The sequence below is a fragment of the Heloderma suspectum genome, chromosome 7 (assembly GCF_057233095.1).
Source record: "Heloderma suspectum isolate Gila_16-S chromosome 7, 16-S_ref, whole genome shotgun sequence".
In the NCBI taxonomy this organism is placed as follows: domain Eukaryota; kingdom Metazoa; phylum Chordata; class Lepidosauria; order Squamata; family Helodermatidae; genus Heloderma; species Heloderma suspectum.
Window position 1 is genome coordinate 23394170 of NC_139464.1, and position 19376 is coordinate 23413545.

Consider the following 19376-nt stretch of genomic DNA (forward strand, 5'->3'; position numbering starts at 1 on the left):
GGAACTGCATCATGAGCTTGCTGGTCACAGCTGTTGTGAACCTCCAGGTGAAAGCCAGAAATGAGGAGTGGCTACAGAAAGCATCTTTCTAGGAATACCTAACAGAAACTAAGGGAAGGATGAAGGTATTCATCATCATCATCATAATAAAAACTTGTAGGGATATTTTATTTCATGATCAGTACCATTGAATGAGTCCTCCCATTAAAATATTTGCTGTAATGATGTATGACGGTTACATGGCTGCCTGGATGGTCCAGCATCTAACCACAGGCATATCTTTATATACAGTCAGGGCCAGAAATATTGGAACACGGATAACTGTTTTGGCAGTTGGCCTCTGTACACCACCACATTGAAGTTGAAAGGAAGCACGCCCAGATGGGAGCGAAGGCAGGACTTTCAGCTGTAATTCAAGGGGTTTGACAAAAGTGGGGCCCTAACCATTCAGGAAGGACAGCCAGTGGCATACAGAAACCCCCATCATTGGTGGCTCATGAGTAATGGAACAAACCAACATCATTTCAAACTTAAGGATCGCCTTTAATACCTGGATGAAAATCCTTTGCAGTCAATGACTGCCTTAAGTCTGGAACCCATGGACATAACCAAATGCTGAGTTTCCTCCCTCGAGATGCTTTGCCAGGCCTTTACTGCAGCTGCCTTCAGCTGCTGTTTGTTTGTGGGTCTTTCTGCCTTCAGTCTTGTCTTCAGTAAGTGAAAAGCATGCTCTATTGGGTTGAGATCAGGTTATTGACTTGGCCATTGAAGAACATCCCACTTCTTTGCCTTGAGAAACTCTTGGGTAGCTTTTGCTGTATGTTTTGGGTCATTCTCCATCTGCAATATGAAGTGGAGTCCTATCAGTTTGGCAGCATTCAGCTGAATCTGAGCAGAAAGTATTGCCCTATACACTTCAGAATTCATCCTGCTGCTTTTCTCAGCAGTCAGGTCATCAATAAACACCAGTGACCCGGTTCCATTGGCGGCCATACATGGCCATGGCATAACACTGCCTCCACCATGTTTGACAGATGATGTGGTATGCTTTGGATCATGAGCTGTTCCTTTCCTTCTCCATACTTTTCTCTTCCCATCATTCTGGTACAAGTTCATCTGGGTTTCATCAGTCCAGAGAATCTTATTCCAGAACTGGGCAGGCTTTTTGAGGTGTTTGCTGGCAAAGGCTAATCTGGCCTGTCTGTTCTTGAGCGTTACCAGTGGTTTGCACCTTGTTGTTCATAAAGCCGTTTCTTGACTGTAGATGTTGACAATGACATGCCTACCTCTGCAAGAGTGTTCTTGACCTGGTTAGATGTTGTGAAAGGGTTCCTCTTCACCATGAGCAGAATTCTGCGGTCATCCACTTCAGTTGTCTTCCATGGTCTTCCAGGCCTTTTGCTGTTGCTGAACTTGCCAGTTAATTCCTTCTTTTTCGGGATGTTCCAAACTGTTATATTGGCCACTCCCACTGTTTTTGCTATCTCTCTGATGGGTTTATGTTGTTTACTCAGCCTAATGATGGCCTCCTTCACTCGCATGGACACCTCTTTGGACCTCATGTTGGGAGTTCCAGTGAAGAGCTACCAAATGCAAATGTAACACTCAGAACCACCTCCAGGCCTTTTATCTGCTTGATTGGTCATGGGGCATGCAGGAAACAGGCCGCACCTGGCCATGCAGCTGCTTGTCAGCCATTCATTCCATTACTTATGAGCCACCAACGATGGGTGTGTGTGTATGCTACTGGCTATCCTTTCTGAATGGTTAGTGCCCCACTTTTGTCAAACCCGTTGAATGACTTCGCTGCCATCTGGGTGTGTTTCCTTTCAGCTTCAATGTGGTGGTGTACAGAGGCCAACTGCCAAAACAGTTATCCTTGTTCCAATATTTCTGGCCCTGACTGTAGTTTATTCTGCCTGGGTCTTACACATGCAACAGGCAGACAGTGATGGTGCTTTAGAGCCTATTACAATGTTCATGGCAGGGCACTGGTACAGCCTGCTCAGAGAACTGTAACACCTGAGAATGCACATGGGGAATCATTAATTTGGAAGCACCTTGGCATTCGAATCATTCTATATGGTGAAAGTTTCTGTGCATGGAGAGTATCTACCTATCTATCTGATGGCTCATTCTAACAACAACATTTATATTGTGTAAGCCACTCTGAGAGCTCTTGGCCCATAAAATTATTGCGATAAATAAATAAATGAACATTCATGTGCTTTCTTAGGTGACACAAGGACTATACCATATGTTTCGTCCCCACATTCCACCCACACATTTGAATCAGCTACCAGAGTCTCTTAGCTTTATGATACAGTTAACAATTATTCCCAGTTCTGCTGGCAATGGAAGGGAATCCAAAGCCCTCTTCCTTGGTTGTTTACACTGATATTATGATAAGGCTGATCTATCCCTTTGAAATTCCCTCCAGACAGCTGCTATTGCTACTTGAAGCTTTCTGCTTCTTAAGGCCCCTTTTTTGGCTTTTTCAGGTTACTTCCCACCCCACCCCCATGCACGCACGCACGTGCGCGCACGCACACACACACACAAAATAAATGTGCAATTGTTACTCCAGTGTTGTGGAGAATCCAGACTTTTTCCCCTCAAGGAAGCATTTCTGCTCTTAGGAAACTGCATTTCTCCTGCACTCCAAAGGCAGCATTTTGTCCCTGGGAAAATGCATTTCCCTCCCTTTCCCCCAGTTAGCACACCTATGGCAATAGTTTGTGCAGTTTTTACTATGATTGTGTAGTTGTCATAGGTAACTGTTGGCTAGTGTCCATGACATCACTGGGGATGACTGACATGACCCCCCTGCTTGCACATTTTTTCTTCTTTATACCTGTCTACTTTGAAGCTCTCACAAAATGGAAACAGCAGTATCTGTATCACCATATGTAAAAAAAACCTCCCTTCAAAGCAATGCACTGCTGCTTCATTAACCTGTTAAATTTATTTCCTCTCTTAGTTCTTAGGAGGTAGCTAGGGTTTTAAAACAGAAAAGTGTAAGGGAGGCTGTATCGCCACTTCAGCATGGATCCCTCTCCTGGGCAGGATTAGGGAAAAGGTGCTCTTTGCACTAAAATAATGTGTGTGGGCGAGAGGGGGAGGTTGTCATCTGTAAAAGCCCATGTAGCCCAATTCTGTGCATGTTTACTTGTAAACAGGCCCCACTGAATGGCACTTGTGTCCAGGTAAGCGTGCGTAGAAGCTCACGTTCCTCTTCATCATGTAACTGATTTTGTCCCTTCCTCCCTTGCTTGAGTAGTGAAGTGTGTCTTAAATACAGTGGCAGTTTCCAGTGAAACTCTTAATACAGGAGCTAGAACCAGTTGTGTTTAGTTTGTTCCTTATTAGGAGAGCAGTTTTGCAACACTAGCCAAATCTCCCTGTGTGTTTGCTGACTGGGCTTCGACTTTTTGATAGTGAAATAGCGTTTGCTGCTGTTTTGACTGCTGGACACAAGGCCAGGTAAGTAAATCCATGAGGTGTCTCCCCACAAAGCTCTCTTGTAATCTTTGATTGCAACTAGGGTGAGTTTTCCATAAATGCGTGTAAGTCGTCCTTGCTCCTGAGTCACTTTTGTCTTTGCCACTGGATTAGGTTGCCGTTAGCTGGAAGGTGGGATGGGCAGAAGAGAGTAGCAGCAGTTTGTTGGAATAGTAGCAGCCATGGGAAATATTAGGAGGGAGCTCAAATATTGACATACACATGATGCCACAATATAGAAAATGTGAGTGAAGGCCTTTATTGTTTGTTTGTTTGTTTGTTTATTTATTTATTTACAATATTCATATACCGCTCCACATAAGAAGATTTCGAAGCAGACTTTTACACAGTAAAAGAATAAAACAGCAGGTTAAAAGAGTTAAAACATTTTTAACTTTAAGTCTCTGTTCATGTTTGATTTGTACTACTACTGGGTAAAAATCTTAGATTTGTTACAAAAGGATTTAGTTTTGCGTGTACCAGATAGTATTGTGCTTTAGGGAAACCCAGATTCAATTTGTCTCTTTCCCAAGACACTCCCTAAGCTGCAATTGTGAGCACCTTTACTAGGGAGTAAGTGACTTTAAATGCAGTAGCATGGTTTCTGTGACATTGTGGATGTTTTACCATGAGTGTTAAGATTTATTTATCTAATTTATTAGATTTGTATATCATTTTCTGCCAAAGCACCCAACTTGCTTCACATTGTATAATAATCACTTACAATCATGGAGCACAGTCCTATGCGGATTTACTCAGAAGTAGGTAATTGAATTAGATGTGGCTTTTTCCCAATAAATGTGCGTAGGATTCATGCAGTCTAAGAGACAAAATACCAAAGGAATAGGGATGGGGATGGAAGAGGAAAATAAGCACATTCAGGTACCAACTCTTTCATGCTTGTTGTTGTTGTTGTTGTTGTTCAGTCGTTCAGTCGTGTCCGACTCTTCGTGACCCCATGGACCATAGCACACCAGGCCTTCCTGTCCTCCGCTCTCTCCCGGAGCGTGCTCAAGTCCATATTCATTGCATCAGTGATGCTATCTAGCCATCTCATCCTCTGCAGTCCCCTTCTCCTTTTGCCTTCAGTTTTTCCCAGCATCAGGGGCTTTTCCAGAGAGTTTTCTCTTCGCATTAGGTGGCCAAAATATTTGAGCTTCAGCTTCAGTATCTGTCCTTCCAATGAGCACTCAGGGTTGATTTCCTTTAGGATGGACTGATTTGACCTCCTTGCAGTCCAGGGGACTCATAAGAGTCTTCTCCAGCACCACAGTTCAAAAGCATCAGTTCTTCGGTGCTCAGACTTCCTTATAGTCCAGCTCTCACAGCCATATGTTACTACTGGGAAAACCATAGCTTTGATTAGATGGACCTTTGTTGGCAAGGTGATGTCTCTGCTTCTGACTATGCTGTCTAGGTTTGCCATAGCTTTCCTCCCAAGGAGCAAGCGTCTTTTAATTTCATGGCCACAGTCACCGTCTGCGGTGATCTTGGAGCCCAAGAAAATAAAATCTGTCACTGCTTCCATTTCTTCCCCTTCCATATGCCAGGAAGTGATGGGGCCAGATGCCATGATCTTCGTTTTTTAATGCTGAGTTTCAAACCAGCTTTTGCACTCTCCTCTTTCACCCTCAACAAGAGGCTCTTTAGATCCTCTTCACTTTCTGCCATTAGGGTGGTATCATCTGCGTATCTGAGGTTGCTGATAATTCTCCCAGCAATCTTAATTCCGACCTGTGATTCATCCAACCTGGCATTTCTCATGATGTACTCTGCATATAAGTTAAATAAGCAGGGTGACAATATGCAGCCTTGTCGTACTCCTTTCCCAATTTGGAACCAATCGGTTCTTCCTTGTCCAGTTCTTACTGTTGCTGCTTGACCCTCGTACAAGTTTCTCAGGAGACAGGTGAGGTGGTCTGGTACCCCCATCTCTTTCAGAATTTGCCACAGTTTGTTGTGATCCACACAATCAAAGGCTTTAGCATAGTCAATGAAGCAGAAATAGACATTTTTCTGGAATTCTCTTGCTTTCTCCATGATCCAGCGAACGTTGGCGATTTGATCTCTAGTTCCTCTGCCTCTTCGAAACCCAGCTTGTACTTCCGGTAGTTCTCAGTTCGCATACTGCTGAAGCCTAGCTTGTAGGATTTTGAGCATAACCTTGGTGGCATTTGAAATGAGTGCAATTGTACGGTAGTTTGAACACTCTTTGGCATTGCCCTTCTTTGGAACTGGAATGTAAACTGACCTTTTCCAGTCTTGTGGCCACTGTTGAGTGTTCCAAATGTGTTGGCATATTGAGTGCAGCACTTCAACAGCATCATCTTTTAGGATTTTAAATAGCTCAGCTGGAACACTGTCATCTCCACTAGCTTTGTTGTTAGTAATGCTTCCTAAGGCCCACTTGATTTCACTCTCGAGGATGTCCAGCTCAAGTTCAGTGACCGCACTGATCATGGCTATCAGGGACATTCAGATCTTTCCTGGATAGTTCTTCTGTGTATTCTTGCCACCTCTTCTTAATCTCATCTGCTTCTGTTAGGTCCCTGCCTTCTTTGTCCTTTATCATGCCCGTCTTTGCACAAAACGTTCCCTTGAGATCTCCAATTTTCTTGAAGAGATCTCTAGTATTTCCTGTTCTGTTGTTTTCCTCGATTTCTTTGCATTGTTCATTTAAGAAGGCCTTCTTGTCTCTCCACGCTATTCTCTGGAACTCTGCATTCAGTTGGATATATCTTCCCCTTTCTCCCTTGCTTTTCACTTCCCTTCTTTCCTCAGCTACTTGTAAAGCCTCATCAGACAGCCACTTTGCTTTTGTGCATTTCTTTTTCTTTGGGATGGATTTCGTTGCTGCCTCCTGAACAATGTTACGGACCTCTGTCCATAGTTCCTCAGGCACTCTGTCTATCAGGTCTAATCCCTGAAATCTATTCCTCACCACCACTGTATATTCATAAGGGATATGATTTAGGTCATACCTGAATGGTGTAGTGGTTTTCCCTACATTCTTCAATTTCAGCCGAAATTTTGCAAGAAGCAGCTCATGATCTGAGCCACAGTCAGCTCCAGGTCTTGTTTTTACTGACTGTATGGAGCTTCTCCATCTTTGGCTGCAAAGGACATAATCAATCTGATTTCGATATTGACCATCTGGTGATGTCCATTTGTAGAGTTGCCTCTTGTGCTGTTGGAAAAGAGTGTTTGCTATGATCAGCGTGTTCTCTTGGCAAAACTCTATTAGCTTTTGTCCTGCTTCATTTTGTACACCACGGCCATGTTTGCCTGTTATCCTGGTGATTTCTTGACTTCCTACTTTAGCATTCCAATCCCCTATGATGAAGAGGACATCTTTTTTTGGTGTTAGTTCTAGAAGGTGTTGTAGGTCTTCATAGAACCAATCAACCTCAGCTTCTTCGGCCTCAGTGGTTGGGGCATAGACTTGAATTACTGTGATGTTGAATGGTTTGCCTTGGATTCGTACTGAGATCATTCTATCGTTTTTTAGATTGTACCCCAGTACTGCTTTTCCCACCCTTTTGTTGACTATGAGTGCTACTCCATTTCTTCTAAGGGATTCTTGCCCACAGTAGTAGATATGATGGTCACCTGAATTAAATTCGCCCATGCCTGTCCATTTGAGTTCGCTGATTCCCAAGATGTCGATGTTCAATCTTGCCATCTCATGTTTGACCACCTCCAGCTTACCTTGATTCACTGATCTGACATTCCAGGTTCCTAAACAATATTGTTCTTTACAGCATCAGATTTTCTTTTCACCACCAGACACATCCACAGGTGAGTGTCCTTTTGGCTTTGGCCCAGCTGCTTCACTCTTTCTGGCGCTACTTGGAAATACCCTCTGCTCTTCCCCAGTAATATATTGGACACCTTCCGACCTGAGGGGCTCATCTTCCGGTGTCATCTCTTTTAGCCTTGTGATACGTTCCATGGGGTTTTCTTGGCAAGAATACTGGAGTGGGTTGCCATTTCCTTCTCCAGTGGACCACATTTTGTCAGAACTCTCTGCCATGACCTGTCCGTCTTGGGTGGCCCTGCACGGCATAGCTTATGGCTTCATGCTTTTACATAATGACTATGTGGAATAGTCACTGTAGGAGATAGTCATACGGCAGTTGGTCCCAACGGAGCCAATGGAGGAGGCTTCCTGCCTCAACCCCTCCTTCAGATGCAGCCAGGTGAAGTGATTGCTACTGGACTTTCTTGGAGGACAGGAGCCAAATGGCAATTTGCCCCAGCTGGGCAGGTGTAGATTTTTATCGCCAAAAAAATGTATTCATGATTCTACCAGGTATTCTGGACTATATGTAGCATAAATTGAATTATGGTATTAAAGGCACATGGTAATGATCCTTTAGTTCAGGTGAGTCACACACAAAAAAGGTTCTGCCATTACAAGTCTCAAAATTCTATTGCTTATAAAAGCTTGAACTAACAAGCAAGGCTGTTAATCAGCTGTTAGTCCACTGTATCTACTTGAGATTTTGACCTAGAATTAAGACACAATTCTCAGCGCAATACAGTGTGTAAAACTGAGACTACACATTAATTATGGGAAAATTTGGACTGACATTAAACAGACAATTAAAAATTGAATAAATTAAATTTATCACTTTAAAACTGAAGTACTTTGGCCACATAATGAGAAGACAGGATACCCTGGAGAAGATGCTGATGCTAGGGAAAGTGGAAGGCAAAAGGAAGAGGGGCCGACCAAGGGCAAGATGGATGGATGATATTCTGGAGGTGACGGACTCGACCTTGGGGGAGCTGGGGATGGTGACGGCCGACAGGAAGCTCTGGCGTGGGCTGGTCCATGAAGTCACGAAGAGTTGGAAGCGACTGAACAAATAAACAACAAAAAAGTCAAATTTCAGCAACAAAAATGATTTTTCTAACCAAACTTACAGATTTATTTTATACTTTACCTATTGAAGTCCCTAAAACAGTGCTAAAACAATGGCAAAGTAAATTGGAATACTTTATATTTAACTCCAAGTGACTCAGAATATCTAAGAACTTGAGATATAGGCAACGTATGAATAGTGGATGGGGCTTTCCTAACCTAACTTTATATTATGAGGCATTTCAACTTAGCCATGTACTTCCACTATTATAGGAGAAAAGGCAGGAAAAACACTGGATACAAATAAAAAGTAATTGGCTGAACATCAACAATTTGAATACTATTCTGTTAATTAAAAAGGAATTAGGGAAATATGAACTTCCAGACACATCCACATTAAATGGATTGCTTTCAGTAATAAAAAAACAGAAAAGAAAAGCTATTTTAAAAAATTACCATAATATCGATATTCTGTCATCCAGAAAATAAAATCTGGCAGAGATTTCCAGTTAAAACGCTATCCTCTAAAATCAGGGAACAAATTATTAAAATGATACAAGGCTGGTATCTCATTCCAGTGCACTTATCTTATATTAACTCAGACAACAATAAATTTTGCTGGAGGGGATGTAAAAAAAAAATAGGGACCACACAACACATGTGGTGAGAATGTGGGAAAGTGAAGAAAATATGGGACTTTGTTTTTCTAGAAATTAGTAAAATAACAGGACAAAGTATATCAAAAACACCAGAATTAGCATTACTGGGAATTTTTAAAGGTAATAACAAGAATTGATTACATAAAACACTTATACAATTTCTAACAACTGCAGCTAGGTTGTTGATAGCCAGCAAATGGAAATATCTAAAAGGAATCTTGCTTAAAGAATAGTACAACAGAGTATGGCAGATTGCATTATTAGAAAAATTGACAAATAATATTAAATTAGCAAAAGGACAAAGAAAAAAGGGCAGTTTTACGGAAGAATTGTACAGTTTTATTGTTTATACAAATGCAGAAAAACAATGGAGTGTTCCCTCTCACTACAAAACTCTTTGGTTATCATAGAACACAAAAAGGTACTATACATTATTAAAATAACAAATAAAAAGGTATACGTGTTAACAAATTGTAATGCATGTTTTCAAGCATAAAATAATCACAGTGAAAGTTTAGTTTAGGTTATATATTTGTTCTTAAAAAATAAAATATGTACATCTTATCATTGTTAACAGCATGGATAACTTGTAAATTGTTGTACAAATTATTATGCATTTGTTGAACAAAGTTGTACAGACAGATAATGTACATGTATTATAGTGGAAATGAAGTAAAGAACAGTTAAAATCTTTTTTAAAAGAGAAAGAACTGAGACTACACAAAGAGTGTTTCCTTTCCTGCTTTTCTGTTACATACCCTCCGGGTGGCACTGTGGTATAGTGGAATAGCACAAATACACAAGTAAAACATGTGTTTTCTTTTGGTTAAATACTGCACTTTCCCCGCTCTAAAAAAAACTTGCCAAAAGTGTTCTTTAGACACAAATGAAACTGGACGGTCATGACAATATCCCAAGTGTGTGTCACAGAAATCATGAAGAATTTCATCTTAAAAGATTTCTTTACAACCTGAAATATTATGCACTCCAGAACAGATTCAATAAAAAAAGGCCAGAATCCACATGTATATGAAGTGTTTTCCATTTTGTTACAATAATAAAGTATGACTATTTTAAGTTCGTTATCTCTTGCAAATTTGTTGTATTTTGTGGTATTTGTATTGTACACCACCTAGAGTGGCCGGGTAGCTGGCCAGATGGGTGGCTAATAAATCTAATAAATAAATCTAAAGAACTTATAAACAATCATGAGTAGGGAATGACGAGCAGACGATAAATGCCTCATACAGAAAAGCTCAATAACTTGAAGCTTGGCATCTATTATGTAAACAATTGTTCCAAATTACAAACTGATCTGATAAAAATTGCCAGAGGTTCAGTAAGTTAAAACATGTTGAAAATAGACATATTTTATTTCCCTTTTATTCCAGTTTTCAGATAGGCATAGTATGCATTTCTGTTAAAGTCTGATGAAAACTACTGATATACTTTATATGTATGTATGTGGCCCATACTTTGCAGCAGGATGTCTTACAAAATTCTAATTATTGTTTTCTGACTTGAAAATATGTAAATTCAAGCCTAACACATGACCTTGGCTCAGCCTTTCTCAAGGCTTCATAGACAGAATATGGTTTTGGATTGGCTTGTCTCTTGGATGAACCCTTGAAGAAGGAAAAGTAGCCTGTTCCTTCTTGATAAATTATTCAGCTTCAGGTGGAGAGTATACTTTTGAAACTAGCTTTATTGGACCTCATCAATCAATTCTTGCAATGAAGATCATTAAGGTTTCATTTTTTTATCATTTGCATTTGTGTCTATGTTTTCTAGGTGGATCACTCAAGATGCCTCAGGTTGCTCAGAGAACTGGCTGGCAGGTGATCCTGATTTTCACTTGCATTGCCCTTTGTATATCCATGCCGTCATTGGATGAACGGGATGTACTATTGGAAAAGGAGAAAGCCCTTCATACAGGTGGCAACCTTGTGCTAGGAAAATGGGAAGAGTGTGTGAACAAGAAGCTCATGAACCTCAAAGAGATGGAAGTGGCTAAAGCTAAGCAGACAGGGCTGTTTCCACCCAGCATGCATTTCTTCAAGGCCAAAGCCCTCATTGATCAAAGTGCTGTTTTCAGCATTTTAAAAGAGATGCCAAAAGGTAGTGATTGCAACTTGGGCTCCTGTTGCATCTGTGTGTGTTTTCTGTTACGTGGATAGAGTGGTAGATTATTATAGAGGTCTGTGTGATTACTGGAAGATGCTGTGTAAAGCAGTCTTCCCCAACCTGGTGCCCTTCAGATGTGTTGGACTGGGAATTATTGGAGTTGCAGTCCAATACATCTGGTGTGTACCAGGTTGGGGAAGTCTGGCATAAAGTACTTGGAAAAGAAGAGACTGAGTTGACCAGGTCAGTTAGCTGTCAATTATGTACTTATCATACAGTTGGAATCAAAATTATTCAACCCCCATTGCAAATCAGGTTTATTGTCAAAATTTACAGACGTTCAGCTGTTTGCAATGAACAAATCAAACAAAAGAAATTGAAATAGCTCAACACAACGAATGCTTCAAGTGGTTTCCCCAACTTCAACTGAAAATGCAACTTATAATGACTTCTCCAGTCTCAAAATTATTTGACCCCCTGAATAGAATCCCTCACAACAGCACAAATATGCAAAACAGGTGTTGTCTCAAGCACACTTGATGCAACGAATCAAGGGCTTCATTAGTTGCACCAGGTGTGCTTGAGCTGGAACACATGAAATACCTGAACTGGCTAGGCATTTGCTGAGTGTCACGTTTGACTGCATGTTTGAAATATGGCTATGTCAAAAGAATGGTCCAAAAAGTTAAGAGGAGAGATCATCACCCTTCACAAACAAGGAACAGGATACAAAAAGATAGCGAAGGCACTGAATGTTCCTAGAGACACTGCTGGAAGCATAGTTCGCAAGTTCAAAGTGGAAGGAACAGTGCTTACACTACCTGGACGGGGCAGAAAAAGGAAGCTATCAATGGCTGCAACCAGATTTCTGAGAAGGCAGGCTGAGAAAAACCCTCGAGTGACTGCAGAAGACCTGCAGCAAGACTTGGTGGCAACAGGCAGTGAGGTTTCCATGAGCACAGTAAGGCGCGTACTAAATGCAGAAGGTTTCATGCCAGAACTCCAAGACGTACACCACTACTGACCCAAAAGCACAAGAAATGTCAGCTCCAATATGATCAAAATCATATAAATAAGCCACAGAAGTTTTGGGATTCTGTTCTATGGAGCAATGAAACAAAACTGGAACTTTTTGGCCGATGGATCAGCGGTATGTCTGGAGGAAGAAGAATGAAGCATACGCTGAGAAGAACACTCTGCCTACAGTTAAGCATGGTGGTGGCTCGGTGATGCTCTGGGGCTACTTTGCATCCTCTGGCACTGGAAACCTGCAGTGTGTGGAAGGCCAGATGGATTCATTGAAGTATCAAGAAATCCTAGGAGAAAACGTCATGCCGTCTGTGAGGAAGCTGAAGCTTGGACATCATTGGACCTTCCAACAGGGCAATGATCCCAAGCATACCTCAAATTCCACCAAGGCTTGGTTGCAGAAGAAGTCCTGGAAGATTCTACAGTGGCCATCACAGTCACCTGACTTGAACCCCATAGAAAATCTCTGAGATTTGAAGAAGGCGGTAGCAGCACGCAAACCCAAGAATATTACTGAACTGGAGGCCATTGCTCAAGAGGAATGGGCTAAGATTCCTCAGGAATGCTGCCAGAAGCTGGTGTCTGGCTATGCATCTCATTTGTAGCAGGTCATAAAGCAAAAGGGTGCTCTACTAAGTACTAAAGATGCTTGCCATGAAGGGGTCAAATAATTTTGAGACTGGAGAAGTCATTATAAGTTGCATTTTCAGTTGAATTTGGGGAAACCACTTGAAGCATTCATTGTGCTGATCTATTTCAATTGCTTTTGTTTGATTTGTTCACTGCAAACAGCTGAAAGTCTGTAAATTTTGACAATAAACCTGATTTGCAATGGGGGTTGAATAATTTTGATTGCAACTGTAGATACCAGCTTCTTTTCAACAGTATAACTTTCACTTTTGAAAAGAAAGCATAGTCAAAATTAGTCATACAAACTATACCAAGATCCGCAACTGTTGACAAAATTGTCTCCCCTCACCCCCTGACCTTCCTGTACAATGGGATCTTATAAAGTTGACCCTCAAGTAAATTCACACAATACCGAAGATCCCAAAAGATTCTAAGGAACGTCTGTGGTTCAAGCCTTCTTTGCTGGGGTACTGGTAAAAGCTTAGTCCCTGGAAACATTCTTATGCTACTTTGATGGATCATTCTCCAAGTGGATGAAGGAATGAATGAATGATTTACTATGGTCACAGATCAATAAAAATATTGAGACAAAGATCAGATAAAACTAGTTAAGAACAATTAAAGAAAACAGATATATTTAAAAGGAGGCTGACAATTTTTTTCTAATTTGCACTGGAGTAAAAAATAAATAAATTGCAACCTTCTCAATAAGGGGGAATCATCCCTTAAGCAGAACAATAAAAGATCTTTGGAAGATCATCCTGGGAGGGTTCTTAGTAGAGGGAGAAATAGCCTCTCTCTACAAGCTCCAAATGGATGGGCATACCACCATCCGCCAAGGCTGCTTTCAAGAGGATGGTCCTATCACTAGCAATCAAAAGACATTGTGCAGTCATTCCATCTTTTCCTCCTTAACGTATTTTTTGTGGAAAGAAAAAAGGAAAAGCAATGGGAAAACATGAGAGGGTTATGAGTAGAAGACAAAGCTGTCTGGACTCCCCACAAAATTCTGTGAATGAGGCTGTGCGATTTCACAATAAAAGCCTTGTCTGGAATCATCCCTAGTTTGCTGTGGCAAGGCATTCCAATTGGAAAAACTATGCTGGGAGCAACAGCTTCATCATTTTCTTTCTTTTTTCACCCTGCCTTTCTGCAAGTTAGGAGCTCAGTTTGGTAGAGCTGGCACTAAGGCAGATTTTACACAATACCTCTCAATCCACAAAGGATTCTAGGAGCTTTTCTACACAGGGCTGTTAATCCACTGTATCTACTTTCAGTTTCGTCGCAGAATTGAGATCTGAGCACTACACAAAGAATGTTCCTGTTTCTGCTTTTCTGCTACATAACCTGTAGGTGGCACTGTGGTGTAGCAGAATGGTGCAACTGCACAAGTGGAAAAAGAATTTTCTTTCACTTTCACAAGTGATACTGCATTTTCCCTGCTCTTAAAAACTTGCCAAATGTGCTGTTAAAAAACAGAAACGAAACTGGAGGGTCATAACATCATCTATGGAACCCGGAAACAACTCTGAGTAGGTAACAATGAGCACGCAATAAATGCCTCATGTAGAAAAGCTCTAAGATGTGCCAGGATTATAACACAGCCAGCAATAGCAATTTTTTGTAGTTTCTATGGAGACTCTTGCCTTTTAGTGCTATAAAAAATTGAAAGGTGGCTTCCTTGTGCTCTCATCTTTTGGGGTTTGGGGCTTGATTCCTCTTTTATGGGTCCTGGGCATTGCATGAAATCTGCCTAAAATGCAAACTCTATTGAAATATCAACATATGGAGAGGCTAAACAGAAAAAAATGCTTAAAGAAAATGTTATCAAAGCTGCTGCTCCCACTTCTGTAAATGGGTAATTTAAATATACAGGCCCAGGATACTTCGCCAAATAACTTCTTGTCAAAGGGACTAGCAGGATGGCAGTGCCTACATGATCCATCATTGAAGCAAAACAATATTCCCAGGGGTCTTCTAGTCACCCATAAACAACTGTGAGTAGGTAATGATGAGCACACAATAAATGCCTCATGTAGAAAAGCTCTAAGAAGTGCCAGGATTATTACATAGCCAGTGATAACAAGTTGATGTCCCTGTCCTCTCGGGTACTTTCAAATGAGGCCTTTATTATGCCATTGCATTGCCTCATTTCCAAATTTTTATGGGGGGTCCAGACAATAACATCTTCCACTCGTAACACTCCCGTGTTTTCCCACTGATACATCCATCTTTTTTCTTACTGCAGAAAATCCGTTAAGGAAGAAAAGACAGAATAGCTGCACAAAGTGTTTGGATTGTTAGCATCAGGAGCCCTCTGTCTGGAAGCACCCCTCAACTCCTATCAAGATGTGGATATAGGGGAGGAACATGAGTCTCATAGTCTTGAAAATCAACTTTGCAGAGTGGCAATACTGTGTACTGTCTGAGGTTAATTTGAGGTCTGGTTGTGGCTAATTAAAAGTTGCCAATAGTCTACTAAGAAAGTCTTGAGACGCTAGCACATTCGTCCATTTTTATGCAGTAGGTTCTCTCTCAGTGAAAAGAAACAGAAAGGTGACTTTCTCTTTTGTTCTGATACTGGGTTTTGCTTGGCACTTTGTGCTTCTCAAATCTTTCAGGATTGTGGATGCCTGGCTTACAAGAGCACTGGGTAGAAATAAAGCTGTTCTTCCTGCCATAATTTACTTCAGGGACTAATTCCCATTAAAAGTCCCAAAATGCCTTGCTTACAGCACTTTAGTCAAATAACCTAGTAGGACAGTGGCCTGCAAGTCCATTTGCGGCACAATTCATCTGTGTAACAGGAAAATGTTCCCAAGGGCTACTGCTCAATTTCCATTCATGCAATTAGTGTAGGTTGAGTTTTTTCTAAGACATGTCAGCTTTGCTCCGTGTTAGTAACATAGCCTGTGAGGTTGATATGAGTCATATATTTTGGTCATCATTTTTCACTGCTTGAAAATGTCCCAGCACTCTGCAAAACTTTTAATTCTGAAAATCACTTTAGAAAGTAAAAGAGGCACTGTAAATGTGTTATCTTTAAAAATATATATTTCTTGCACTTACACCACGGTATTACATGGAAGTTGCAGTGGTCTCTCATCCAAGGAACAGATCGGATCCATACTGCTTAGCTCCAGTAATACTACTACCTCAGGTTATCACAGAACATTCACTGGGGCTGTTTGCTCACAGTGACAAGCCACTGGCTTAAAAACATGAGGTTGTTGTGCACAAGTGGGTGCGCTGCCTGTAGCATGCTCGCCTCTTCCATTTTATCACACAACCCACAATCAACCCCTTTGTAGGTTGTACAGTGTGATGTGAACCTGGGCCACTGGGTTGTTAGGGGCTAAACAACCCAGCAGTTAACCCAACAACAAACCATGGGGATGTTATGCTCAACAACCTATGAAGGAGCTGATTGTGGGTTGTGGAGTAAAGGCAGAAGTGATAGGCATCCAGGAGGCAGCGTGTTTGCTCTCTTGCTCATGCATGACGACCCATGCGTTGTTTAACTGATGAGTTGTCGTTCTGTGCAAACCAACTAATTGGGTCCCATAAATGAGATATCTTGACTAATGCTTATTTTTCATGTTCTAAACTTGTGCAGCCAAGTTCACCCCAGGCTTTCAAATGTTTTGCATTTCTACTAGGGAGAACCAGATAGTCATGTGCAACAATGTTCTGCATGTGATTAGTAGCCTTAGAGAATCTGATGGAAATGCACATCCTCATTTGCTCTATCCATTGTGAATGGAATCACATCCAATGTCTCTCGTTGCCTCTCCCAGTTCTCCTTTCTCTCCTCTCTTTGGCTTTCTCCTGTTTGGGCCAGCTCAGCCAATCACAGCCACAGGCTTCATCTCCAACACCACTACAAATTTCTATATTGCATTACAGTGTAGTTTTTCCATACACTGTCTTTTCAGTTTTTCCATGCACTGTTAAGCAATTTCCAGCCCTGTTTTTTGTTTTGCTTTATTACATTTGCCTCCTACATCTCCACAGGTGGTGCACTGCACCTGCATGACTATGCTATCCTGAGTGTTGACTGGCTGGTGTACAATGCCAGCTACCTTCCTGACTGTTACATGTGCTTCTGCCCTTTGTGGACTGTTCGGTTCAAGTTCTCCAAGCCTCTTCCTCCCAAGGATGTTCCTTCTGGTTGCTCTGAGTGGGTGTTGCTAGAGACCTACCGCAAGAATCTGAACAATGTGACTCAGTTTGATAACAGGTGGGTCAAAGTCTCTCTGATTAGTTACAGGTGAACCACACTGTTATGCTGCCTCTTCCTTTGGAGCAACAGCTGGATGTTGTTAAAGATGGGGTATTTATTTATTTTACCTATTACATTTCTATACTGCCCAACAGCCGAAGCTCTCTGGGTGGTATGAGTGCTGCTGCAGGCACATTCCTTCCAAACCCCTACTTTGACCTGTTAATCTAGAACTCATCACAATTTCTCAGAGGAGGAACGATTATGCTGAAGCTGTCATAATAATGATTGTTGTTGTTTATTCGGTCAGTCGCTTCCGACTCTTCGTGACTTCATGGACCAGCCCATGCCAGAGCTTTCTGTCAGCTGTCGTCACCCCAGCTCCCCCAAGGTCGAGTCCGTCACCTCCAGAATATCATCCATCCATCTTGCCCTTGGCCAGCCTCTCTTCCTTTTGCCTTCCAATTTCCCTAGCATCAGCATCTTCTCCAGGGTATCCTGTCTTCTCATTATGTGGCCAAAGTACTTCAGTTTTGCCTTTAATATCATTCCCTCAAGTGAGCAGTCTGACTTTATTTCCTGGAGTATGGACTGGTTTGATCTTGCAGTCCAAGGCACTCTCAGAATTTTCCTCCAGTACCACAGTTCAAAAGCATCTATCATCCTTCGCTCAGCCTTCCTTATGGTCCAGCTCTCGCAGCCATAGGTTACTACGGGGAATACCATTGCTTTAACTATCTGGACCTTTGTTGTCAGTGTGATGTCTCTGCTCTTCAGTATTTTATCAAGATTTGGCATTGCTGTCCTCCCAAGAAGTAAACATCTTCTGATTTCCTGGCTGCAGTCAGCGTCTGCAGTAATCTTTGCGCCTAGAAAGACAAAGTCTGTCACTGCCTCCATGTTTTCTCCCTCTATTTGCCAGTGATCAGTCAAGCTGGTTGCCATAATCTTGGTTTTTTTGAGGTTGAACTGCAACCCAGCTTTTGCACTTTCTTCTTCCACTTTCGTCATGAGGTTCCTCAGCTCCTCCTCGCTTTCAGCCATCAAAGTGGTATCATCTGCATATCTGAGATTGTTAATGTTTCTTCCAGCAATTTTAACTCCAGCCTTGGCTTCATCAAGCCCAGCACATCGCATGATGTGTTCTGCGTACAGGTTGAATAGGTAGGGTGAGAGTATACAACCCTGCTGTACTCCTTTCCCAATCTTAAACCAGTCCGTCGTTCCGTGGTCTGGTCTTACCGTTGCTACTTGGTCATTATACAGATTCCTCAGGAGGCAGACAAGATGACTTGGTATCCCCATACCACCAAGGACTTGCCACAATTTGTTATGATCCACACAGTCAAAGGCTTTAGAATAGTCAATAAAACAGAAATAGATGTTTTTCTGAAACTCCCTGGCTTTCTCCATTATCCAGCGGATATTGGCAATTTGGTCTCTAGTTCCTCTGCCTGTTCTAAACCCAGCTTGTACATCTGGTAATTCTCGTTCCATGAATTGCTGGAGTCTACCTTGCAAGATCTTGAGCATTACCTTACTGGCATGTGAAATAAGTGCCACTGTTGGATAGTTTGAACATTCTTTGGTGCTTCCCTTTTTTGGTATGGGGATATAAATTGATTTTTTCCAATCTGTTGGCCATTCTTGTGTTTTCCAAATTTGCTGGCATATGGCATGCATCACCTTGACAGCATCAACTTGCAAGATTTTAAACAGTTCAGCTGGGATACCGTCATCTCCTGCTGCCTTGTTATTAGCAATGCTTCTTAAGGCCCATTCAACCTCACTCTTCAGGATGTCTGGCTCTAGCTCACTGACTACACCGTCAAATCTATCACCGATGTTGTTATCCTTCCTGTACAGATCTTCCGTATATTCTTGCCACCTTTTCTTGATCTCTTCTGCTTCTGTTAGGTCCTTGCCATCTTTGTTTTTGATCATACCCATTTTTGCCTGGAATTTACCTCCGATGTTTCTAATTTTCTGGAAGAGGTCTCTTGTCCTTCCTATTCTATTATCTTCTTCTGCTTCCGCGCATTGCTTGTTTAAAAATATTTCCTTATCTCTTCTGGCTAACCTCTGGAATTTTGCATTTAATTGGGCATATCTCCCCCTATTACTGTTGCCTTTTGCTTTCCTTCTTTCTTCGGCTGCTTCCAGTGTCTCAGCAGACAGCTATCTTGCCTTCTTGGTTTTCTTTTTCTTTGGGACATTTTTTGTTGCCGCCTCCTGAACAATGTTGCGAATGTCTGTCCATAGTTCTTCCGGGACCCTATCTACTAAATCTAGTCCCTTAAATCTATTCTTCACCTCCACTGCATATTCATGAGGAATGTTAGTG

General features: G+C 41.6%; 1 protein-coding gene across 2 annotated transcripts in view; it reads left to right on the forward strand.

Annotated features, from left to right (window-relative positions):
• Window positions 1–19376, forward strand: part of ADA2 (adenosine deaminase 2) — a 95796-nt gene that overhangs the window by 51015 nt on the left and 25405 nt on the right. For both annotated transcript variants that reach the window (XM_084809296.1, XM_084809297.1), the window contains exons 2-3: window positions 10819–11145; window positions 16825–17050. In XM_084809296.1, the coding sequence (XP_084665422.1) occupies window positions 10819–11145; window positions 16825–17050 (553 nt within the window). The remainder of the gene's footprint in view (window positions 1–10818; window positions 11146–16824; window positions 17051–19376) is intronic.